We start from the raw sequence: 26,431 nt of genomic DNA, 5'->3' as shown, positions 1-26,431 counted from the left end.
CTGTGTTTGAACAAGGTCTCTCTTTGCTTGTTTAGAAATACGGTTGATAGAGCAGTGAAGAGTTAGCAGAATTGTTTTTGTCTGTAGAGCTCAGAAAAAATGTTTTGTATTTGAAAAATTGGAACAATAAGTGGTTACTAATACTATTGCTATCATGTTGGTAACAGAAAACATGAATAAACAACATGCAAAATCTCTTTCTACTGTGTCTACAACAGTAGTTCATTTAAAAATATATTTCAAGTGTTGACACCATATCAATTGAGGCTCCTCAGTAAGATAATTGTTTAATCATGGGAAATTGAGCTAATATGCATGCTACATAAAATTTGAAGCAGTGTGAGGAGGATGCTAAAGATCTCTGAGGTAGAAATAATATTTTAAGAAGAGCATCTAGTGGATGCAGACAAAATACTAAGTATGCATGCTTGACAGAGAGATCAAAAATTTCCATATGAGTTTTTCAGGAAAGTTATGTTGTGATGTTTTGTACAGTGTTCCTGTGGTTTTTAAGTGAAAAACAAACTTGATAAACATCTTAAGGCTGTTTATCCATGAATGAAATTTGCAAACAATGAAATCTGAAGTAGGAGAAACAGATGAAGCACAAAAACTAGTGTGAGAACTATTTTCGGTAGAAAAAGAAGAAAACTTGAAAAAGAGAAGTTGGCTAGCTCAGGAAATTTCTGGACTGCTAATGTTCCAATTCACACTGTTAGACAAACCTTTTATAAAAACACCATTAAAAATAATATGTTAAAAAAAAAAAAAAAAAAAAAAAAAAAAGGCTTATTTAGCCCAGATGAGAAAAACACACTTATCAAAAATGCTGGCAGCTGTTTTCCAATAAAGCTGTTGAAAGATTGTGCTGAACTTATTCTTCCTGCTGTTGAGGCAACAGATGCTGGACTCCCTTCTGTTCCAGCTAGGGCATGATTTTTTTTAGCATTACTTCATGAAAATTACAAAAGAGGAGATTGGAACTTAAGTTTCTTCCAGTAGACAGTGTTTGTTTTGAATTATTTAAATTTTTTTTTTATTATTTTTGTAGTGAGGCAGGCATAGAAGGAGTTTAGAAACACACAGTGTCTTTTGAAAAAAAAAAAAACAATGCTGCATATGTGGAAATAAAGGCTTTAAGAACTATTTATGAAGACAACATGTGACTGTCAAATGTTGTTTACTGAGTTTGCTCTGTGATACATAGGAGAAAACATTTGTAACATCGATGAAATAGTTGTTGCAAGAAAAAGCTCTCCTCTGAAATCTTTTGGTAAGGTGGCATAGTTTTATGAGTAGCTAAAGGCAGAATGCCCAGTGCTTCCACTGTCACCTTCACAAGTAACCATGTGTTGGAGCTGTTGGCCTAATGCTAGGTTGCATACTGCACTTGAGAATGTATACAAGAAGATCATACGCGATGCTGTAGCGTGGGTTGGATGTGGGCAGCTAGGATGTTTCATTATTACTGATGCTAGTAACAAGAGGTTGCAATATTGAGATGTTTCTAGAAACAGTGACAAAGTGAACCCTACGCACGTTAGTTTACTTTCTGAGCCCATTTTTTCCCAAGATTCCTTCATGGAATTATTGGTTCTGGAGTTATTGGACTCTAATGCAGGATTTTCTATCCTTAAGCTTTCTTCTTTCTTCTGTGCCCCCCCCCAATACAGAGCTAAATTATCCAATTTCTGTGGAACTCTGCTTAAAAAACATTAATCAAAGACAAATTTCAGGGTCTGGCACGAGTGTTTTGAATGTTTTAATTCATAAACACGTTTGTATAAAGAAAGGTTTTTCATTCAAGAATTCAAAGGCTTAGATTCAATCTGGTACTTAATTGCAGTGTCTTAAACACTGCACAGCATGACCCTTAGCTGACCCATGACTGTCCAAACTGGCACCAAAAGGAGCTGTAAACCGGCTTCATTCTTGTGAAACTAATGGAATTCTCTTCTGTGGTAGATATAAGGAAACAAAATTTAAAAATAAAAACAAAAATCTTTTGGGAACTGCATCTGAACAGTATCAGAATTGAATGAATACCTACAAAGTTCCAGGAATCTTCTAAGAATACCCAGGCTTTGGTTTTAACACCTGCTTTACATTGGTTATGTATTTGCTTTGATCCTCTTGCAGAATGTTGGCTGAGGACTGGATTATTGTTCTCTTCAGAGATTGCTATTACTCAGGAGAGACTGGCTACCCAGTTGCCTATGAGCAATATATTCAGGGCTCAGTCATTACTAGCCTTCTTTTTATTAGTAGCCCAAAACTTTTTGAACTCAGGTTTATAGAATAATTTTGACTGGAGGGAACCTTTAACAGTTTAATGTACCTACTTGTATGCCTACATTTGTTAGTTAATTGAAATTAGAAATGCTGATTCCTTACCTACAAAATCCAGTGGAGAACAACATAAATGCTGGCTATCCATTGTGCATGACCTGTTTTATTTTCAGCAGGATAAAAGGTGCTGAAAACAGATCCTGACCTTGTATCCTAAGGGGATTTGCCAAGAGAATATTGTGAAGGACTGAACAAAAGTGAGGGAAGAACATTACTCATTACAGCTTAGAACAAATTAAAATTTTATCTTTGAAGGGGGCTTCTATTGCAGCTATGACGAACTATGATATAATGCAGGAAAAAGTCCTTTAGTGGGCTTTGGGATTAAATTCTAAAATGGATCTTGCATCCATTTTAGAGGCACCTTCACAAATTGTTTCCTTTATCAGCACAAGCTGCTTTCTTTTATGAATAGGTTAATGAATTAGATGTTTGTATCTGCATGTATTTGTGCTTTTGCAGTGGGAAAACTAATTCCAAATGGAAAAGAGCATAGCTTCCCTTTAGGTGTGCTAAATTCAGATGTCACCTTGTACCAAAACAAGCTGTCTCATCACACGAGCAAGATTGTGCTACCTAAATTATCAGTATTGTCTTGAAGCTATTTTCCTGTCATATTTTGTATTTGGTAAGTCTTTCAGGTACCAATCCTGTTTAAGCCAGGTTTTCAATAGCTACCATGTTCCCATGCTGACATGACTGCATTGGCAAAACCTCTAACCTATGCTCCAGACAAAACTAGAATTAAAAAGGGAGAAGTTGGGGGGGGGGGGGGGGAAGAAGAAGGAGGAGGGGGACACCACATTTTTTTTTCTTTCTTATTCTGCTAGTATTCTTTGAAGAGATTGCGTAGCTACACTTGGAGGAGAAAATCCTGCTGTAAGGATATCCTTTGTCTTCCTCAGGGAGCTTTGCCAGAATAGCTACAACCACAAGGATTCTGTAGAAAGTCTTTGATACCTGGAGGTGATATCTGCCAATTCATATTAGGAAGATGAAGAGGGTACTTCTCCCAGATGTCAAACCTATCTCTTTCAATAGCTACCTATCTGAAGGAGAGCTGGCATAGTGGGCCAGCTACACTGTTGCCTCAGGCTCAGCTTGTATGTTCACGTAAACTTGATTTTTGTTGCAAGTTAATACATGTGGCTGTTGCTGCTCCGTGAACTCATGTTTGCTTCCGTTGGCTTGCTCCAATGTGCCAAATTACCACAGCATGAATTTCAAGTCCATCTAGAGAAAGCCTCAGTAACACATCTCAGCTGGGTTGATAGATGGCGAGTAGCTGTTGTTAAGTTCAATAGCCAGATTAGGCCAGCAGTAGGCAAGTGTATCCTCCTCCTCTTTTTCTGTTTTCTCCAAGGCTGTTTTACCAAAAGTATCCATGGTTTTGAGATGGTTCATCTTAAAATTCACACTTACCTGCTTGTGACTTCATCCGCAATTTTTACATGTTTCTGAATAAAATCTTATAGCTGACTCTTCCAGTATCTGTGTCTGTGAACACATTAAGATACAAATTGTGCACATACCTAACTGTTGTACTTTCTTGGTTGCTTTCTGCAGTGTTGAAATGGCCAGGCTTAGAGGATGAGATTTACAGACTATAATGGAATATATTTGTCTTCACATGTCATCTTGCTTTCTGCTTAGTAATTGTTAAAAATCTGCACCTCGGGAATTTAAGCACCAAGCTGACTCCAAAGATGATTCATCATTTACTTTGCCATACCTTTTTAAGTGCCACTTGTCATCTGTGTGCATTTTTAAGCATAACATACCTGTGAAAAATATGTCCTCTGTAGAGAATTCCAGTCTACAACATACTTGTTGTGTTCCTGTTTTCCCGTAACTTTCTATTATACAAAGTAAAACATTGTTTAGTTTGTCTCCATGGTAAAACCTATCTAGCCCTTCAACTTATATATATATTTATTGCTGAAATAGTTTGCACATTTATTTTAAAGATATAAAAAAAAAAAAAAATGGCTCTAACACTTTTTATTATATGCATTGAAAGTATTTGCGTAGGCAAGGGTCTGTACTGGTAACTGAAGATCACTCTCCTCTCACTTGAGCAATATAAATTGCCAGGCCTGGATGCACAAAGAGAAACAGAGTGAAAAATGAAGCATTTCCAAATTGATTAGTCAATACTTTGGGGGAAAAAATTGTCATTACAAAATAGTACCCAGCAAATTCAAAATGAACTATGGAAATAAAAATGAAAACAATCTAGCAGATAGCAATAGAACAAATAATTCCTGGACACGTACGGTAAAATTTCTGCTCATGAATCACACGTAAACTCTCACTAATGTAATGGACAGCTGGATCACACTCCGAGAAACAATTTTAACAGAAATCAATTGTTAATAAACATGATTTGTTGTCCAGTGGAATATCCATTACTATAAGTAAAAAGGAAACAACTTTTTCTCAGATATTTTCTCATCTCTTCTCGTTTAATTTTTTTAACATAATGGCCCTTTACTGTCTAAATGGCCTTGTCCACATAGAAGGTATCTATTCACTGATGATTGAATGATAGAACATGGTTAAAAAAAATGTAAATACCTTCTAAAAAGAAAAAAAAATGCAGAAGGACTAAGAATTCTAAGCATTGTGCATATAGAATGTGACTTGGTAACCAGGTCACTATTTTAAGATTGATAAGGTGCATATTGAAATAGAGAACCAAGCTAGAAGTATGGGGGATGAGAGGGAATGTGTTCAATATGGATACTACTTTATGCAATGTGGATCTTGCAGCTTAGGCTAAAGCTCAGTAAGAGCCCAAGAATTCAGTGAAGTATTTCTCATGGCAGAACTTGAACCTCATCCCAGAAGTTTTTTCGAAGCGCAGTTACACTACTAACTATTAGCATAGGTTACTCAGCTATAGAGATAATTTTGGAGTGCAAATCAAGGCACATCTGTCTTCCAAAGAAAGCACTTCTGAAAATCTTGGAAGTAGAGATACTTCTGATACTTCTGAAAATTTGCTTTTGAATGAAGTTTGGAAAGATACCATACAAGGTAAACAGAAAGCTCAATATGCTTCGTTTAACTTGCTTAACATATTTTAAGTCTCTCAATCCTGACATTTCTTTGTACTATAAAGCTCTCCAGGTTATGTCTTTTCTTTTGCAAAACTCTAGTAGTGAAACCAGAGATTGTTTCCAATCTCATCTGTTCACAATTTTATTTGATTTCTGTTCCAATAGACATCAAGTTGTGGATTTAGAGATTTAATGTTCATATGGCTTTCTGTTCCTTTGTGCCAGGGCAGGTTTAGGTTGGATATTAGGAGAAATTTCTTTACTGAAAGGGCATTGGAACAGGAGGTCTTTGAGAACATGTAGATGTAGAACTTAGTAATGGACTTTAGTACTAGGTTAATGGTTGGACTAGGTGATCTTAGACTTTTTTCCAACCTGAATGGTTCTATGATTCTACAATAACTTCTAGTTGCATTTTTGTGTTACTCTTATTAGCCTGTATTTTACTCCTATAAGATAAATAGTTTTGTCATCTCAAATCACCTTGAACCAAATTTTCATGATTTCCCTTTGCAATCTTTCATTTTTTTTGTGCTAGATGCTGTCAATAGGAATATCTGTCAGGCTTAAGTGCTGGGTATCTAGAAAGTATCTGTCTGGGTGGATCTGGTGGGTTTGGGTGGCACATCCCAGAACTCTGGCCACTGTTTCTTTTAGTTGTTATGAAGAGATTACATGCACTGTAGTAACGTATTTCCATTATTTTCTTGCAGCAAAAGGAATTCTTTCAAACTCTTTTTTACTCAGCTGTGTTTTGTGAGAAAGACTTATATGTCAAACTTCTTTGAGGTTTTAAAACTGTCAAAAGCATTTCATTCAGTCTTTGCTGGTACATCATGCCAGCAGTCTTGGTTTTTATTATGGAGAAAAAACAATTCCATTCTGCTGCGTTTAATGAATAGTTGGAGGATGTAGTAAATTCCATTTAGCACATTCATAAAGCAAATGAGGAATGATTTAAGTTGTCACAGTTTAGCCAAGAGAAAATTACTTCTGCCTGCATGACAAAATTACTCCAAAACATGTACCACCTTCTCCCACCCACATATCTGGTAAACTTCAGTGGGTTACAAACAACCCTTAGTAAGGGAAATGAATAAATCAATGGCCTATTTTAATTCATCTATTCTTATGAATAAAAATTAAATAACTTTCCTGGTGAAGTCAAGTAAAAATTAGTTTCCTTTTAAAGTCATCCCTGTATTAACTTAACATGAGAAGGATCTACTGAAGAACTTTGCTTCCAAGTGTTATAATCATTGTGTAATCTTTGGGAAGATTAGAAGCAAACGAATAGTATTCCCAAAAGCCAGCACAGCAAGCAAGGAGCCATTTACTCTGATGAACAGGAAACATGAACTCTGCTCAGGGAGTAGTCACCTAACGCTGCAGGAAGGCACTTCCTTCCCCACTCGCAGCTTTGACCCCTCTCTGACTCTGACACCAAAGTCTATGCCTTTCACAGGGCACAGCCAAGGAATAAGAAGTGGAGGTGGTGATGGAGACCATTGTCTCCATGAGACTCTTGTCTTCATGGCACTTAACTGTTCTTACTGCCATGTTTCACATGGATGGGCTTTGCTGTAACGCAAGCCCCACACTTGCTATTTCTGCTAGAGGAACGTAGGAACAATATGCTATTTTCCTCCCTGCCACAGACCTGTGCATTTGATGGCTGTGTTCACTCCCCCCCTAACTGAAACCAGGACACCCCCCTTTTTTTTTTTTATTTAGTTTTTCTTACAAAAAAAATTCTTCAAAGCCTCCCTTCTACGGTGTTTCCAGACCTCTGATCGTTTATTGTTCTTATTCCTATTAACACCTGAAAATTGCACTTCTATTGATGGCAAATATAATAAGAGCTATGCCATGTTGACAAAAATAGAAAAGTTGCATATAAACAGTTGTACATGGAATGGAGTAAGAACTGGAACTAATTTGTTGTTACAAAACTATACTGGAGTGTCCTCAAAACAATATCCCAGAAGAATAGTTCTGTAGTACACCTAGCTATGCTAAAGTTACACGTGAAAAGATTTATTTCTAGCTTCTGCAAATAACCATTTTGATTTATCACATTTTAAAAATTTTCTTACTTAAAACATTCATCAGTTGTATATTAATTTTATGTGAAATTTTTAAAGAATTTAAATTCAAATTAGTCCAATATGCATACCATTAAAAATAGATAGACTGACTCCCTGAGACATGAGGGATGCTAGTGGTGAAATTTTCCATAAACATATGAAAAGTAGGTAGTAATCTTGTAGTCATAAACTATTTGCAGACAGAATAGCTGTAGTTACAGTCCAGAACCCAGCACATGCATTTTTTGGCTATATGCTGCAATTTACTGCAGATATATCCAAATTAATCTATAAACTTTGAATTTTGTCCCTTCCTGGTTTAACACAACAGTTATTTCTCATGTTCTTTCTTTTGCTGTGTTCAGGACAGATTTATCTTTACATGAACTGCTAGGGGTACATACTTAATTCTCAGACTTTTAGAGCTATCAATCTGTTTTGAAAAAGGTAAGATTTTGTATGACCTAGGTGTACGCATTCAGGGAAAGAAAAACAAAGATCCTGCTAGTGGTTATAAATGAGTACTAAGCATTCTTCATAACAAAGCCTGATTATTTGGAGCAGAGGGGAAGGGAAATTTTTCCTTTAAAAAAATTATGGGAAAATTATATGTAAGGAGTTTCCGTATAATAAATAATCTATTTTCTATAAATGTACAAAATCATTTGTACAGCAAATAAGACACTGATACAAATGCAATAACTGAAAGATATATTTACTTTTATAACTATAATAATTTATTTATGAAATATATCCATATATATATATAATATCATATATATTTTGGCAAAAAGACCTCCCTTTCTTGTTTCAAACAAAGTCTATCACCACTGTTTTAAGTCTATATAACCATTTTTACTCTTCTTTTCATTTTGCATTTTTTCTTTTAGTCTCCATCTTCCAATAAAATATAATTTAATGTCATCTGGTTACAGTTTAACCTATGCACCCTGGGGAAAGTCTGCCTGAAGTTCAAACCAAAAAAAGATCTATAATGTTACAAGTAAGGGATTTCCTCTCTCTCTTTTTAAATTATGTTATTGAACAGGATGTGCAAAAGTTACTCTCTTTCAAGCTTACTCTCGCATCTTTCTATCAAAAAAGTCCATAATTTCTGAAAATATATTTTCTGTTGAAAGATATCCACTGATGGATATAATAACATCATCATGTCTCCAAGTTGTTCAGTGAAGAGATAAAAATGTGATTTAAAGGACTAGAAAGGATGAATGTATGTGTTAAGGATGATAATGTATGTTAGGGGGCTTTGAATAGCATATGATCTGGTACAATAAATTCCTTTGTGTGAAGTTTCTTTTGAAGTTCCATAGTCCTACCCTTTCATCCCTAGGAAATTTATTTGGGATGAATTATTGTAGTTCTGCTCATCAGCTACAGTGCATCTCTAAATAGGCACTGTAAATGTTTTTGAATGGAACTTTGTGCAAGAATAATTTGTGCATAAATTCAGTAACCTATTGAATACTCCATGTATACTCTTAACTTGCTATAGTTTATAGTAATGTTTATATTAGCCGTTCATATTTATTCTGCATAGATATTGTTATTTAAACATCTGCCACAAGGTTACAATATGATGATTCAGGCTTGCATACATTAACAAGAGAAACATTTTGAATCTGTTTATTCTTATTGAGAACTCATGTATAGGCAATCTCTCTCTAACTCATCACGTTGTCCAGTTACAATTGCCCACGTAAAACTGGATGGGTTCTTCAGACACATAGCAAGCATAAGTGAAACAGTATGTTTCTATTTTACTTTTAAAAATCAGGTAGAAAAATGTTTCCTGAAATTGTGTTGCTGAAGTTTGAATCAGTCTTTGTATTTGTGTTCAAATATTGATATATATATTCCCTGCCAGGTTATGCGATAATTATCCTTTACTGAGACTCTCACGGGGGAAGCATGGGAGAAAGCTTCTTCATACAGGTTCACGTGCCCTCAGAATGGCATTGAGGGAATGGAAGTGTTGCATGCTGCTGAATTCTCCACTGGCATCAGACTGAAGCATCAATGTTGTCCATCTCAGGAGAGAGCTGTAGTTTAAGTTCTTGCTTCTGAGCTTCAGCAAATGAATGTTAAAGCTAAACAAACAAACAAAAAAAAGCCTGCTTGGTTAGTCAGAGCTAGCTCTCTCTGACCTGGTAGAACTACGGTTCACCTCCTTGATTATATACACACACCTACTTGATATAGTATACACACAGAGTAAATGCTACCCAGATGCCTAATTAGCTCTGATTACATAATCATAGCAAAACAAAACAAAACAAAAAAAAAAACAGCAACAACAAAAACAAAATAAGTTGGATCCTTCCCTCCATAGCTAAAATTTTGAGGTAATGAGGTGATTTTGACTTATTTTAGAAATCTTGTAGTCCTAATAGCTGCTTCATTTCACCCAGAACTACAAGTACTTGCTTATACTGATATAATTTTGCATTTCTTACATTGCAATGGTATTAAAGTTTGATTTGGAACTGGAACGTTTTTGCAACTGGCTACAAGGTCACAGTAACCTCTTTATATCTGACACTTATAGTAGATTTATTTCCCCCTCTAAATATTTTTCCACAAAGTTTGTTATGTTTCTGTACCCAGACAACTTAGGTTTTACTGCAGTAGTGCACTGTCACATGTAGATGAAGTTATTGAAGTAGTAATTGAGTAAAAAGATGATAGACAGGAACAGCTCTTGACTGGAGGGGGGGGTGGGGAGGGAGTAGTACTGTTTCCAAAATATGTTGGCTTATCGCCAGAGAATCCAATTTCTGAAAGAGCTATATCAGCAAGAGAAAAGCTGTAGTAATTCTATGTGTAATAAAGGCTATTTAAAAATAAAAATAAATAAAAAATAATAAATTAAAAAAAAAACTTCACAATCCAAATTCTGCCCTTATTTAGCAGGAAGGGAAAATTTTCATTTGGAATAATTTAGTCTTATGAAAATACAAAGCAAATTTATTGAAAAATAGTATTTCTACTCAACAAGATACACACCTGAGCCATACCTGACTGTTCAGGATCCTCCAAGCTCTCTGTGCTACTGAATGAAAGCGTTCTCCTCTTCCCTGCTTTGGTCTTTTTCCTCTGTTGTTTTCATTGATCCATGATTTCTGGGGAAGAGAGATTTGCTCAATTTCTCACTGTGTTCTCATCGATTATCCTTACTGAGCTATTCATAAAGTGACAACGTCATACCTTTGTTTAGAATAGAAAAAGCCTTGCATATTTCCATTCTAAAATAATGCACTATTAAGCATGGCCTGAATTGTTCTGCTTGTTATCCTAACTGTAGCTATTTCAAAAATACCACATCATAAAAAGAAATACACACCAACAAAAATACAAAGCACTCATTTGTCTGGCTGGCTGGGATGGGATGGCTGGGATGAGTCTGGCTGGGATGGAGTTAATTCTTCATAGCAGCCCATACGTTGCTGTTTGTTGGATTTGTGATTAAAAAAAAAAAAAAAAGTGTTGATAGTGCACCACTGTTTTGGTATTCCTGACCAGTGCTTGCATGGCATCAATGGGACAAAACTCGGACAGGTGACCTGAACTGGCCAAAGGAATATTTCATAACATCTAACATTATCCTTGATTACAAAACTCTGGGTATAGCTGGGGGGGGGGGGGGGGGGGGGGGGGCGGGAGGGGTTGCTTTTGGTTGGCTTTTCTTAGTGACTGGCTTGGCATCGGTCTGTATTCAGGAGATGGTGAGTGATATACATTGCATTGGTTATTGGGTTTTGGTGTGTGTGGTTATTTATTTGTTGCTGTTTTTTTTTCCCCTCTTTCCTTCACCTGTTGAGCTGTCTGTATCATGAAGCATGAGTTTTCTCACTTTTGCTCTTACTATTCATTCCCCTACCCCACTTGAGGGTGAAGTGAGTGAGTGGCTGTGTGTGTACTTGGCTTCTGGCCAGGGTTAACCTACACAACTAGATATGAGAATTCGATTTGAAATCAATACATCTCTTGATCAGTTTAATTTGATAAATGCAATGAACAATTTACTTCCATGAATAGTTTACTTCCATGAAATAGTCAAATCATGTACGCAGCCTGCATTATTAAGAAAAGATGCTCACCTTCTCCTGTCTTGCATTCTCCTGCAAAACTGTGTACACTGCTTGTCATCAGTATCCAAACAGGAACACCGAAAAGAAGACTGGAAAGTACTTTGATTCTGGCCTGTAGATCTTTTGCCTCTAAAACTGCCTCTGTAGTTAGACAGCCCATATGGAACAGTCCTCCTGTTGTGAGAATCACAAATATTGTATATTTTAGGAACTATTAAGATGATGCTCTGTTTTTTTTTTCTCTTTTAGAAAACAGACCTACATCAAACCAATCAACTTATAAAAGCCTAAGTTGATTGAGTTTGGTATCTTCATATACCAAACTTTATGAAGTAGCTAAACAAACAAACAAAAAACAGCTCAAATGTCAGAATTAGTTGGCAGCTACATTGACTACGTACAAAATAAATTGAGTACCGAGCACCCAGTACAAATACATCCCCAGGTAATTGCTTATTTCAGTGTTTCTTTGTGTTGGTTACTCCCCACAAATGTCATGTCCAGTGCCATGGCTGGTAGAAACTGAAAAAGGGGCTGTGGCAATTTCCACCAGATAAATGACATGTTGTTGTCATCATTTTCTGATTTGCCATTAATTTTATTGAGAAGTGGAGAAAACCATCAACATGATTAGTTTACTGCATCACGTTTAGGAACATGAACCATCGAGTCACAAATGTGTGAACAGCTAGATAATCTTTCTCATGCGATCTCTCACAGAAAAGCACTGATGCCTACATATTCTTTACAGCAGCACGCCAGTAGATAGAGGTAATTCTCTTTATTTTCCTAAAGTTTGGCATACTTTGTTTACAGGTTATAGGCGATAGTATCAGAAAAAGGAATGCTTCATTGCTGCTTGCTAGTGTCCCAAAAATGCATGGATAGTTCTGATGTATGTCATGAATTATTCTCCTACTACTACAAGTTGTCACAGAATCTCAGCTCAGGTTTACACCACGTGGAACTTCTGGAGACCCACCAGTGCTCCAGTGTACTCAAGGGCTGGGCTAAGCAACCCACAAATGCTAAAAAACCACAGGGTTCAAAAGTGAGAAAGAGGAGTACAGGTGAAAGGGTGAGAAAAAAAAAAAAAAAAAAAGAAATGCGGAGGAGAGGAAGTAAGAGTGGTTATAGAAGGGTTACAGAAGGGTTGCAGAACAAAGCCTGAATAATCAGCTTGGAACCACTAACTCTGTGTACTTGGACTTGTTTCATTTGCTTTCATAAAAACATCATTAGGCTATTAATTGGAAAGCTGCAAATTTTCCATTTTCCCACGCTCATGGTGGGCTGAAATGTTTAGAAACATTATTTTTATAATCTCTGCTATAATTTTTGATGTAACATCACTACAGTTCATGCAAATCAGTTATTCAAACCTCTGCACTGCTAGTAACGTACCAGCTTGTAACCGTGTGTCTCATCTTTCACAGCCTGAACCAGATAGATTTGTTATAAAACCACAGAAAGAGGCAAAATCACAAGCAGTATTTCTGTTTGTTACAGGCCATGAGAGAGACACTCTCCAGCAGGTGCTGATCTTCTTGACATGTATGCAGAAATTGTTGTCTGTTTTCACCACTTCCTTCATTCTACAGCTATACCTCAACACTAGGAAAAGCCAAGAATATGCAAATTGGGGTTAGGACTTTAGGACTTGATTTTGCCCCCTCTGTTCAAACAGACATTTGAGGAGCTATTTGTTGTCTTCAGGGTTAAGGGCAAGTCCTATTTTATAATTGAAGAGTATTAATAATTCTGCACTGTCATCTACTGGAGAATAACGAATGATAAATGGCTAATGTAGTTAACTTGTGTCATAAATAGTTGTTGCACAGTCATATTTTTAGATACATTAATGCTTTTTATGAAGTAATGGCTGGTATTTAGAGACAGGAATGAAAGGAAGAAAGTTCCTGTCTTTTTAAGGGTAGTGAACCCTCTATGGAAACAGTCAGGGACAACTCTGTTATTCAACTTAATTCTTAGATGTAGGCTGAAATAAAGAGAGGAATTTTGCTTGGTCTAACCAGCTGTGAAACCCCTATTTCATGGTAGATAGGCTGTAAAGGGATAAGGAAGCTTTTTACAGCTGTTGCAGATGTCATCCCGCATCATGTTAACAAGACATCAAATACTGTAGTATTTTATTTTCATTATTTTAAGTGGTTCCCCTTAAAATGTTCACTTTTCCAACATATGATACTATTTTTTCTTATTTTAATTCTCTAAATGAGACTCTCGGTGGGACTGAGCTACAGGTTGGCCTGTGTCAGAGGTTTTGCCTTCACAGCTGGAGAGGCAAAAGGGCACATGTGCTTTATTCCGTAGTTGCTGCAGTTTGCAAATTAATGGGCTAAGTGCAATCATAATCAACATCAATTTTATGTTAATGCATCAGTATGAGAACTACAGTGAGTTAGGAACGGGCCCTTTATCAGTCTGATGTATTTCCTAAGAGACAGTAAATTCCAGCAAACTGGCAGGAGTGGACAATGTAGTGTAATTCCAAGTGATTAGAAGCATGAATCACAGCCAGAAGCAGAGGAGGAAACTGATATTTTAGATACTGCTTTTGATCTTTCTAATCAAGTGCCTTAAGTTTTGTGAGACTCGTAAGCCTTATGCTTATAAGGGTATGCTTCATAGCTTGGAAAATGTATTCAAGAGCACCTCATTGTCAAGTGTAAGACCTTTAACTAGAATACCCAAGCAAACATTTTTATGTAAGCTAATATGCAGATTTGCCGATCAGAGATGGAAATTTAATAGTTCTCCAATATGCCTGTTTTTTTTTTTTTTATTCCTACAGATAAACTTCAATAGCAACTCAGAATCCTTCCAGCAGTATTCAGAAAGAGCTAAAAAAAAAAAAAAAAAGTCAGTGTTTTTGTGCCTGTCAGTTACTCTGATGCAACTCATAAATCTCAACATTTAAAAAAATGTTAGTGTGTGCATGGTTATCATTCCAGCAGCTGAAAATGTTAGTATTTCAAGTTAGTTCATGCCTCTTTCCCAGTACTTCAGAAGTGAGAAGAGATGCCAGAGAGATTCAGTTGAACAAATATCAGAAGCATTTGCCTAGCAGCATGCTGAGATTGTTACATGTGATTAATAAATGGCTTGTTGTGCAGCAAATTTTATGGTGGTGCAGTGCTCAGGTTCAAAATGACAGACACAGAATTACAATTTCTACATGCTAGGTGGGAATTCTTGTCAACATTTAATAGTCACCAAGCATTTGCTTTGCTTCCTATTTCAGGTGAGGTATCTCACTTCTTTAGTCAGCTATTAACCACTTTCTAAATTAAAGAGGGTGTGAGTTTAAACAAATAGCTTCTTCAATATAAGCTGTTTTGTTCTTTATTTCCCTCATTATAAGGCTGTGGAAAAGAAGCTGCTAACCTAACTCTCCAGTGCCTCCAGCGCCTGGAATTATTTCATGTAGTAAAATTATGGGCAGTCAGTGCAACAGATCTGTTATCCAAAGATAATCCCATGTGTAACATAGAGCTGCACAAAGCTAATCAAGGCGCAGCGTGCTCCTGTCACTTGAAATGTGCTTTTGATTTGTGCAATAGAAGGAACAGGCAGCAATCTTTAGGCTGGCCAATGTTTCTCCTAGAATTTTAAAAGGCAAAAGCATAGAGGTCAGATATTCAGATCCTTAAATAACCCAGACCATTTCTGTACTTCTGTACTTGTATCCATAAAATACCACATAAAAAGCTGATCTAGACGTCAGCTGTCTCTTGAAGCGAGTTTTTGTCAGTAAATTAATAGAGATACGCATTTGTTGAAAAAGACAAGTACTGAGTAGTAGTGAAACAGCCATTCTAAACCAGTGATACCAGTGCAGATTTCCCACAGAAAAAACTGCCCGTTGAGTAACTCTTGCCTTTAAGTCTAATTGGGAATTGTACAATTTGCCCGTGTCCAGCTGTCCCTCATTTATACCAGGGTGAATGTTCAGAATTCAGGCAGCCAAATCCAATTGGTCTATTTTAATTCTTATAACATGTGGCTGAGTTTCTCATGCTATGTTATAATTGACCTATGAGCTGCTATTATTTTCTACTTTCCCAGCCACTTAAACACAGCAGATACCTCCAGGGCACTTGAGAGTTTCAGCCAAAACAAAGGTATGAGGGGGTTGCAGCATTCATCTCAGATGCTGCGATTTCAGTATTCAGCAATATATTTTCTGGCAGGTATCCAGGCCAGAAAGGCTCCCAACAGTCTCTAGTGTTCTCAGACAATCTTAAAATGTATGAGATCCCTGTAAGGACCACTGAGAACAAAGAATATGGAAAGGAAGCAAAAAGTAACATCCTTCAAGGACACCAAAATGTCTCCAAAATGAAAGGCGCTGAGGGAAATCACAGACGTTTCTGTGTACAATTCCACATAAAGCTACTGCAGTAATACCGTGTAACTGCAGATGATGAGATCATGGGCTTTTCTGAGAGTTCACTCCAACTGCCTGCAATAAGCATCAGGTTTTTTAAACTGTGAGGAGTTCACAATAGGAGTTCCTCCCATATTATCACTTCCTCCTCTTCATTATCATTTAAGTAAAACACCATGGGAATGCTCTTCAGAGAAGTCCTGGACTTCTTGGTCTTCTGTCATTCTAACCACATGCTCTGGTTGTAGAAATTGTACTTTCTCTAAGCAGCTTTTTGCAGTTAAAATTATTTTCAGATGAGAGAAACAAGTTTTTAAGCTCCAGAGCCACACCTTTATTTCCCCCATCCTCCATTTAGTTGTACTCAGTGTTCCTCTTTATCTAAACAGGCAACTGTTATCCATAAAAGATGTAGCTCCAAAATCTTGCTGGATTTGTTTTTACCTTCACTCGTTTTTTGTTTATATATTTTTTTCAATCCTGTTCTTTAATTAATACTTGATAATTTGTGAGGACTCCAAATTAGTAATTAGTTATAGCTAACTTAGGCAATAAGCCAAAGATTGCACATATCTACCTTGCCATCCCATCTCACTCATCAGATGGGTTCTTTGATATACCTCCCAGTGAGATTTCACACTACCCAAGTACTGTGAGAGAATCCAAAGGCTGCAATAAGGCAGACTATTGCTGGGCACCTTCTTTAGCACGCCATCCCAGGAGGATTACAGCAGTGACACAGGCTTGAGCAAAACTGTGCATAGTAAAATCAAAACATGTTTGTTTTTTTTTCAGTCTGTGTATATTTTAATTTTATCAATAAAACCCTTATAGCTGTCAAAAGGATGCTACATGCTTTCTATATCAAATACGATCAGAAAAAAAGTCTGAGTTTAGTAAAACCTGGGGTATGTTTCTTGAGGCTAGTGAAATCAGCAAACCATGGGGGCGTAATTTTTTCTTTTTAATTTCATTCTCTAAACACCCAGAGAAGCTAACCTGCTGAACCGAGCTATTGCTTCACAAAAATACCTCTCTCTAAACAGCACTGCCCGTATCCTTCAGTGTCTCATACCAGTTCTAATCTGCTCCCAGTTTTGTGGCAAGTGATATGATTAAAAATATGTATCTGGTGCAATATTTTCTGTCTGTGGGGCCCAAGCTCCCATTATTCCTTGTTCTTCCTCTGCCTGGCAGGAAATCTTATTAACAAGGAGGCTGCTTCTAAAGGAAATAGACTGAGGCAAATCCCAAAGGGCAAGAACAGCTGGAAAATTAGGAAAGGAATCAGATAAAATTAGGTGGTAAATGATAGCTTTCTTAAAGTAAAATGCAGAGTACCCATTGCTAGTTTCTGAAGCCACCATACCAGTGCACACACAACACACTCTCTGGTGCGTGTTCCCGCAGTGTGTACAGTTCAAAACCCACTGCTGGTTTAAAAACAAATAAAACAAACCTGGGGGAAAACGAACAAAGGTTAAGCTTTAAGACTGATGAAAGTGCCTGTGGTCTGATGGCCATGGAGACTGTTTACTCTTTGTTTAGTCTTAGAATTAGGCCAACATGAGCAGCTGTAGTGAAATTTCAAGGCACTAGCTGTTAGCGTGTCTCATTCCTGACCCCATTTTCTTCAGGGCCAGCTCCTGCAATGACACGGGAGCCTAGGCTGCAGAGCCAAGAGATTTCAGGTCTTTCTGAGGATACTGCTGTTAAGCTATCAATACTGTCAGCACTGTAAATAAGGTTTTCAGGAAGACAGGATATATTCTACATTTAGACTGAGGAGGGCATGCAAGCTGTGCATGTGTCAGACAGAGATTTAAGGTACCCAGGGATCAGGCTGAACAATGCAGGATGAGGAAATCTGAAAAGAATTTTTAGGAGCAGTCAGGAGAAATGAGCAGAACACCAAGCAGGAGAGAGGGTGAATTTGAGACAGTTAGTGGAATGGGAATTTCTTTTCAATATGAAACTGTCAAAAGAAGACATTCACTAAAAAACAAAGCCACACCTTTCTTCTTCTTCTTTTTTTTTTAAAAAAAAAAAAAAAAAAAAAAACTGGAAAGTTATTGTAAAATGGAAACACTGGATCTGTTCATTCAAGAGTGTACTGACCCGTCCTTTAAAACAGAATAAGCACGAAAAAGCAAGCTGTTTTCTATCTCAGCCTAGAAAAATTGTATTTTAAGTAAAAAGATTGTGTAGTTATATGCCATTATTGAACTATTCTGAAGATATTTTTTCTTAAGTTTGATACTTATCTCACTGATTGTGGGATTCGAGTTGTGAAAACTGGTTGCACTGCTTAGTAAAATGCATGCATTTTGATAACGACAAATGACCAGCAAACTGTCTTGTCTACCTGGGAATATGCATAAAAGCTAGGAATATGCATACAGACAGTCAACCTAGATGTGAGGTCAGTTGTGCAAAGCTGGAACTGTACAATAAATTTATTCTGAAACCCTTGGGGTTTCATTTGTAATAACAGCAAAGAATGAATACATCAAAAGACTTGTCTACCCATGAATCCATGCAATTAAACTGTATTAAATCAAGGTGTGAAGTCAGTACATGATTTAAATTTTCAAGAATAACCATGTTTGTATAACAGGTCTAATAAGCACACCAGTTTGTCTATGATAAAATAAAACCATAACAGTAGAAGCCTATTACTATGTTCAGTAAACCTATTTGAAATAGTCCGCTTTTGATGTGAAGACTTGTGTAGCATTTTAATATCAAAAATCCTCCTTTAGGGTAGGGGAAATTTACAATCTCTCATTTAATTTTTCACAAATATTTTTATAACTTTAAAGAAAAAGTTATTTAATATTACTCGTTTTGTTAATATTCCTCATTTACATTAATTCCTTTTATCTTCTTTATGCCTGATTTTTTTTTATTTTTTTTTACCAGTATGACCATAGATTCCATAATTTTAGTTATTTTAATTGTTACTAACTTGTTAAGGTTTTTCTTTTTATCTTTCATTATTCAGGCTACATTAAGACCTGAGATACACATGGATAGTCTAATCTTGATAGTCTGCAACAGGGCAGGGCAAGCTTCATCCAGAAAAATGAAATCAATTCAACATAAGATTCATCATTTCATCACTTCTTTTGGCACTTAGTTCTGATGGTTAACAATGCACACTGTTAAACAGAGAGATCAACTTCTTTATTTGAATTTGCCTGGCTTGCAGCCACTGTTTTATCATCATGCCTTCGGCTAGCAGGTATTTTTATTCTGATCTATTAAGATCATAAGCACGTGCTTAATTGTTTTGGTGAACGAGAAATCTTTAGCTGTGTTCTTTTATTTCTAGTAATAGGACACAGGACAGTGTCTACATTTAACTAATGATGGAGATAATTCTAAAAAAAAATAGGGAAAATGTAAGACTTTATAATAACACTTAATAACCATAAGAATGAAAAGCACTTTAAATAATATTATGCAGGCTTTCTTTCAATGAAATTCAGTTACTGATGAGATGCAGGTAACAAAACGAAGTTATGAAGAAAATGGAAAAGTGAGTCAGCAGGGCATCCTGTTAGAGGAGTATCCAATTGATTGTCCTGTAGTCTTCTTGTTTTCATTCTAGGATGGCCTTATGACAGTGACCTAAGCCAGCAGCGAGCAAAGATCATTAGTTTATAGCTGTTAGACACCTGATCATAGGTGGAGTCAACCACTGTTGCCTATATAGCTTCTGGCAAATCCTGAATCCACTACAAATACATTTGCCAGGAAAAGGAAACAAGGAAAAAGGCCTTTCTCACCCTTACAGGTGGTCATATTAGATCAGAAAAATAGATTTCCCTAGGTGAACCATTTAGAGTTGTTGACCTAGTGCTGCTGACATGCTGAATTTTGATGGCCATTCAGGAATAACGACACAACATCGCATCCTTATAGCATCCCAATGTCAACACATACTCGTGAAACACTCCCCATATCCTCTACCACTATATCCCACAGAGCAAAACAACAGACTACAAGTTAGTGTATGCCCTTGTCCTTCCCCAGAGGAAATAGAACATGTCAGAGGATCAGAGCTGCAAACACAAAGATATTAGAACAAATTCTCCCTTTCACTTTGTCCATCCAATTGTACTGATTCAGAAATTGATGTAATTGGCAGACAGAACTGTTGGATCATCATCATAAGCTGCCCTTTATGACATGTTCATAGAATTTCATTCAGTTATCCATCTTTTGAGTTTAATTAATACTGAAATAAGATGTCACCTAGAGAAAAAATTTTTGCATTGATTTAGACACTTCAATAAATTAATTTTGTTGCTTAATCCAAGTGAGGAAGTGCTTTTACAATTATGTATCTACGCTGATTCCCCTTTGAAGGTCTCTGTATTATTGCCACATGTTCTTACTCTACTTCTATTTCAGAATTAAAGACCACTTTGGTATCTGATGTTGCATCACCGTTACAGTATTATTTTCCTATAGTTTTCATCTTTTAATCTTTTACTAATCATTCTGAGCATCTGTAGTAGTTCATGCAGCAACAGTAATGTCATTAACTGAAGCACATTTTGACATTGATGCACAAGCTCAGTTCATAAAGAAATATAGGACTCCTGTAAAGAGGTACAGATCTAAAAGGTCTTCCCTACATTTTCTTCTTTAACATATAGAATTGAGCATTAAGCTGTAGCTTTATTACATCAGTGGGTACTGTTTAAAAAACAAGCCATTCTTTCACCCTCAAAATGTGTCAATCTATAGATCAAGATACAGATCAAGACATGCATAATTAATAACTTGACAAAAATGCATTGCCAACTAATTCTGAGTAACCAGTTTTATCAGTGAGAAAAAAAATACCAGCTTTTAATTATCTTTATTATGAAACTTTTGTCTGCATCACGTAATTGCATTATTCTGTTCTACCTTACCTGACTTCCATTAGGGCTATGTCTTTCCCCCTTACGGCTCTTGCTGCTCCCAGCATAAGGGATTCACATTACGTGAAAATAACACTGATGGGCTCAGTGATCTGGACTAACCCCAGTGGTTCGTAGATACGTATAAAGCAATACTCAAATGTGTACACGTCATATCTCATTTAATTGGAAATAGCTGCAAAGTCAGAGGCTGGATACTCTGCAGTTGTGTGCTTTTCCAGAATTGCCACTCTGCTTATCCAAGTGGTTTCTCAGCAAGAATAGATAAAGGCCCTGTATTGGCAAGGCTTCTGCCTCCAACACTGTTGTCACTGAAACTTTAACCACTTCCACAGGGAAGGAAAAGAGGAGATCATGACAACTATTTGCTTTAAACATATTACAACAATGCTTAACACCATCTTCTGTGGGAAAGAGTAGAGGGAAGAAATCAGAGGAGGAAGTGAAGTTTGTCTGTGAAGTAAGGAGAGAAGAGTAACCTGGTAACAGAAAATAATGAGGAATTTGTGACAGGAATAAAAAAAGGATAAAGTGAAGGATACAAATCCAGAGAAATGAGAAAGAAAAAAAAAGTAAAAAAAAAAAAAAATCAATTGTAGTGCTTGGTGTAGGAAGTTAAACTGCAAAAGAAATGAGAAGCAAATAAGCAGGAAAAAGATCAGAGTCAACAGATGTCAGGGTCGAGCACTGGAACAGGCTCGCAGGAAAGTGGTCACAGAACCGAGCCTGCTGGAGTTCAAGAAGCATTTGGACAATGCTCTCCAACATATGTTTTCATTTTTAGGTAGTTCTGTGTGGAGCCAGGGGTTGGACTTGATGATCCTTGTCTCTTCCAACTCAAGATGTTCTGTTCTATTTAAGAAACACGCTCCAAAAGTTTACTAACTTGCTCATGATTTAATAATGGTATCGTAAGCAAGAGAGACCCATTTAGATGAAGATACAAATACACCTTTATGAGTATAGGCACCAGCAATAGATAAAAAACAACATTAAACTTGTCCAGGTTGATGGTTGGACTTGACGATCTTGGAAGTTTTGTCCAACATTAAACGATTCTACGATTCTCTGAAAACCTCTATTTTTCAATGTAATCTTTCTGGCTTTCCGTTGCATGTGTTGTCCTCAAAGTTACGTTTGAACAATCCTTTTTACTAGTCAATATAAAAACTTCCAACAACACGTATACAGAAACATGAAAGCCCTATTTATAAACAGCCATACAGTCTTTACAGATCCAAGGGTTACTTCCATTTAAAGAAGTATTGTAACTTTCTTGGGATATTGAAGTGCACAGGCAGGACTGATTCCTCTCATTCATATCCAGAAATACTTTTTGTCTTACTGAGAACACTGTTCCAGGTAGAACACCAGGCCAGAATTAGCACCTTTTCATTCATACATGTGACATGAAATCCTAATGTAACGTAATCCTATTCCTGTTGTACTGAACGTGGTCAAAAATGTGGAATATCTCCATACTTACTTAATTCAGTGTCTACCTCTGCCCTCATATTTAGAAGCATTCTTCTGCAATCCTAGAATCTTTGAAAATCAAGGGTGTGCTTTTTCAGCTTAGAGGGAGATTTGTACATCTACCTAACACGTAAACAGAGCCTTTCCTTTCACTGCTCAAGAACCAGCTAACGGAGCAAGGCAGTCCTGTATAGAATTTAACATTCCATATGAATACTTAATCCTTGAATCTATACATTCTGTAGCTTGCATAGAAATATCTGGTCAAATGGCATAAAAATCAACTATGATAGAAATCAAACTTTTAGAGAAGTTGAACGATCACAGGCAAGACCTGTGCACTGGACAGTGGCAGTACCAGAGACATTTGCTGTTGTTTTGTGTACAATTGACTTTAGTAAAGAAAGTTGAGAATCATAGCCCCAGCTGTTTAGTATTTGAATTATGAATACTTCCTTTATGGAAATCTTATCTCGCTCTCCATTCTCTACTTTTTAGAAGAAAACCTCCACATCAGTGAATTAATGCAAACATGTTACAGGATTGCATCCAAAATAATTTTCGTAATAGAATGAAAATGGCAACAGCAACAAAGAAGAAAAAAAAAATTAATGACTTCTATGGACGTGTTAGACTTTCAGGCTGGTAGAATTTCAAAAAGGCTTGTCATCAGGCATGGCCTCTAGCTGGGATACACATGTGAATTTACAAATTAAGTGTTATAAACCCTGTGTAATTTAACCTTTTCTACTGCTACTCTCTATCTTTTTCTATTCCTTTTGTTATTTTAATCCAATGACAAGGTTTGCAGTTGATTCAAATTTATTCTTATGGCTAAGAGAAATATTAGCAAACCACAGTCAACAGCAGTCAACGGTTTTAGATTCATCCAATCTCCTGATTATTTTTTAATGAACTGACTGCTGTGGTTCCTACAGGACTGATACCTTTTAGCCTATGAAAATCTTTACAAATCCTTAAGACTTGTTTAGTCACTCAATGAGACAGGATATATACAATGGGCTAGGAGGAGGACTGTAACCTTTAGGATGTAGGCAAAGTGTCACTCTTCCTGGATGAGTTCTTTTAATTAGATACTGTTCATAATGGATCCTGCTTTTCTGCATGTGCTTCACCCCCTCTGACCTGCGTGAAACTCAGAATTTCCACTTCATGAGAAATGTGATGATTTCAAGAATTGTTTTTATTACATGCTGAAACAAAAGCTTATGTTTACCATTCCCATTGAGCGTAGTTGTAAAAGACACTCTTCTGTAACATCTTAACTCTGGTATATTGAGGTTTTCAACAAAATATTATTTTAACGTCAAAGCACTCTCCCACATGAATTTTTATCAAAGCCAGTACAATTACACACACACTATTCTTCCCTTCCTAAAGGGCGGTTTATTAGAAACAGGTTTCTCCTACAAAATAACTCCATTTTCCCCCCATGACTAATTGCACTCGGGCTGCACACGCCGTCCACCCGGGGCTGCTTCCACCGGGACGCTGCCTGCAGCCCACTCCCCAGCCTTCCTCCTCCTCCTCCTCCTCCGCCCCCCCAGGCGATGCCGGGCAGGTGGCGGGGCGCTGCAGTTCGGCCTCCCCCGACGGGACCCCTGGCGGCCGCCCCTCGCCCCCCTGACCCCAGCCCCGCCTTCCCGCGGAGCTGCCCTGAGGGTGGCTGGGGGCGGGCGGGTGCCGCAGCCCCTTGGAGCCCCCCGCAGCCCCTCGGAGCCCCCCCGCAGCCCCTCACCTCACCTCCCGCAGCCCCTCTCCTCACCTCCCGGCGACCCGCGCAGGGGCGGCCCCTCGCAGCCCTGCCCGCCATTTCGCGTCCCTCCCTCCCTCCCCTCCATCCCTCGCCCCTGACTCACTCGGGGGTGTTGATCCAGATGATGTCGAGGTGGCAGTAGTAGACGCACTCCTTGTCCTTGTAGGTGTAGCAAGTGCAGCGCCGGGCTCGCCGCCGCAGCGCCCCGCCGTCAGCCCTGGCCCGGCCGCCGCCGCCCGGCGCCGCCGCCGCCGCCTCGCCGCCCTCCCGCTCCTCCCGGCCCAGCGCCGCCGAGCGCGGCTCGCCGCCGGCCGGCACGGAGCGCGGCCGGGGCAGCGAGGACCCTGCAAAAAGGGAAGGGGGAAGAGCAGGGCTCAGAGATCCCCCTGCGGCCCCCTCGCGCCCCCCACCCGCTTGCAGCCCCCTTGGGGATGGGACCCCGAGAAGTTTCGGGCGGCCAAAGGCACCGTTATGTCTGCGCGGGATGCCAGCACCGGGGCTTCAGGGCGGCCCGGGAGAGGTTTTGGGGGGTTTAACCCACCGACGGCCGGTGATGCCTAGGTAGCTACCCGCGCTTCTGCTTATAGCCTTTGGGGAAAAGAAGGGCAAAAGCAGCTCTTCTTTGTGTGCGTGCGTGGAAACGGCAAAGAAAGAAAGAAAGTCAGGTTACCTGCAGTCGATGTAATTGTAAGTCCAAAGAGGAACAGTAACCCCAGCTCCATTAACCCCAAATTGCACGCTTGTTAGCTGCAGGCAAAGGTGAAGCGCAGGGGCCGCTCCGGGAGGAGTCGCTGGGGGCCGGAGGCAGCCGCCGCTCCCCGCAGCCGGCTCCCCACGGGGCTGCGAGCGGCGCTGCTCCCTCGCGGCTCCTTTCCTCCAGCGCCCGCTGAGTCCCGACGGGGAGAGAGCGGCGTCAGGAGCAGGGAAGATCCATCGCTTGGCGTTTCTCACACACACCTCCCACCCCACCCCCAAATGCGAGCAGAAACCGGAGCTGCTGTTTCCCAGCTGCAGCCGCCTCCCCGCAGCGGGCAGCCTCCTTCCCTGCCTCCCTCCTTCCCTCCCTGCTCTGCCTCCCCCGGGGCGGGCGCTCCCCGCCCCCGGCCCGGTGCAGGTGAGGGGCCGGCAGCGCGCAGCATCCTCCCTGCGCCCCCCTTTGTTCTGCCGCCCGCGCTCCACCGCCCTCGGACGGTGCCCGCTCCTCTCGTCCTCTGGGCGCTCCCCGGGGGACGGAGGGTGGCCCCTGTGATGGAAACAAGAGGTTGCGGCTCAGTCCTGGGCTACGGGTTTAGGAAGTAGTGTTTGGGGCTTTCCCTCCGGGACTTTATCACTGATTTCCCAGGTGAAAATTAAGTCATCACTTCGCTGCTACTTTCGTTTTTCCCTTCAGTAAGAACGCCTCTTTGCCGGACAAACCTACCGAACTTAAAGAGCTTTAAGTAAACTTGAAGTAAAAGGGGGTTCGTGCTGCATACAAAACTGGCACTTGTTCCTAGAACATTACTGCCTGTGGCCTCGTTTGTTATCATAACATAAGCCACTAGGTGATAATAGGCAAGGGTTTAAGGGTTAAGGGAGTCTGCTATATCTTTTCTTACGGTAGTTAGTGTATTACAAGCTATTATAGGGAACATATGTTGCAGATGGCATATAAAGAAAGGTTAGTAAATTTAATTGTGGATATTTTAAATCAAAACAGGATATTTCGTTTAAGTGTCTTTCAGTACTACCAGAAAGAGCTGAAATCAAAATTATTTGTATGTATCATGCCATTTCAGTCTATTCCCTAAAATCTGTTTCACGAGTAGAAAACTAGTTGCACGATCCCTCAGGTTATTTATTTGAAGGCATAATGCTGCTCTCCACCACGTCGCATTCTTTCTCCGGCCCTGCCCCCAGCTCCAGCTTCAGCTGTGGACTGTTGAGTAACAACACTTACAAAAACCCCATCGAGATGTCACATTCTGTCAGTTTGTCAAACCCTGCCTTTTGTCAGTTTCTAAAGTTTGCCTGTTTTGTGGGAGAGCTTTGGTCTACCATATTCACAGCTAATAACAAAAGCATGATGCTCATTAAAGACATTAGCAGCTAGAAAGTTCCTTTTTCTCCGGTTTTCCCCAGACCATGATTCTCTGTGGAAAATTAAAATGCTTTTGTTTCACATGGGTTTTGAAATGACAAGACATCACAATACAGAATTAAAATGCCAGGAGCATTAATCAA

At 38.8% G+C, this 26,431-nt stretch overlaps 1 protein-coding gene and 1 long non-coding RNA gene across 3 annotated transcripts in view; one reads left to right on the top strand and one right to left on the bottom strand.

The window, feature by feature from the left end:
• LOC139999251 (uncharacterized) overlaps window positions 1–26,431 on the top strand; it is a 225,352-nt gene that overhangs the window by 132,992 nt on the left and 65,929 nt on the right. The window lies entirely within an intron of this gene.
• On the bottom strand, window positions 8,198–25,279 carry EDN3 (endothelin 3). Of its 2 annotated transcripts, none has more exons than XM_027473220.3 (5): window positions 24,879–25,279; window positions 24,312–24,552; window positions 11,617–11,781; window positions 10,523–10,638; window positions 8,198–9,606 (listed from the first exon to the last, which is right to left on the bottom strand). In XM_027473220.3, the coding sequence occupies exons 1-4, from the start codon at window positions 24,928–24,930 to the stop codon at window positions 10,566–10,568; spliced, it is 531 nt and encodes a 176-aa protein (XP_027329021.1). In that variant the 5' UTR covers window positions 24,931–25,279; the 3' UTR covers window positions 8,198–9,606; window positions 10,523–10,565. The 2 variants fall into 2 exon arrangements, with proteins under 2 accessions (XP_027329021.1, XP_027329022.1); XM_027473221.3 differs by having other exon boundaries at window positions 10,534–10,638.

This window comes from Anas platyrhynchos, chromosome 21 (assembly GCF_047663525.1).
Source record: "Anas platyrhynchos isolate ZD024472 breed Pekin duck chromosome 21, IASCAAS_PekinDuck_T2T, whole genome shotgun sequence".
Taxonomy (NCBI): Eukaryota; Metazoa; Chordata; class Aves; order Anseriformes; family Anatidae; genus Anas; species Anas platyrhynchos.
The sequence above is the reverse complement of the archived record's forward strand: the minus strand, read 5'-3'. Positions and strand labels throughout refer to the sequence as shown.

Coding starts and splice junctions, on each gene's coding strand:
- EDN3 (XM_027473220.3), bottom strand. CDS start 24,930: ATGGAGCTGGGGTTACTGTTCCTCTTTGGACTTACAATTACATCGACT. Junction 24,553..24,878: donor TACAATTACATCGACTGCAG/GTAACCTGACTT, acceptor CCCTTTTTGCAG/GGTCCTCGCTGCCCCGGCCG. Junction 11,782..24,311: donor ATCTGGATCAACACCCCCGA/GTGAGTCAGGGG, acceptor TTCTCACAACAG/GAGGACTGTTCCATATGGGC.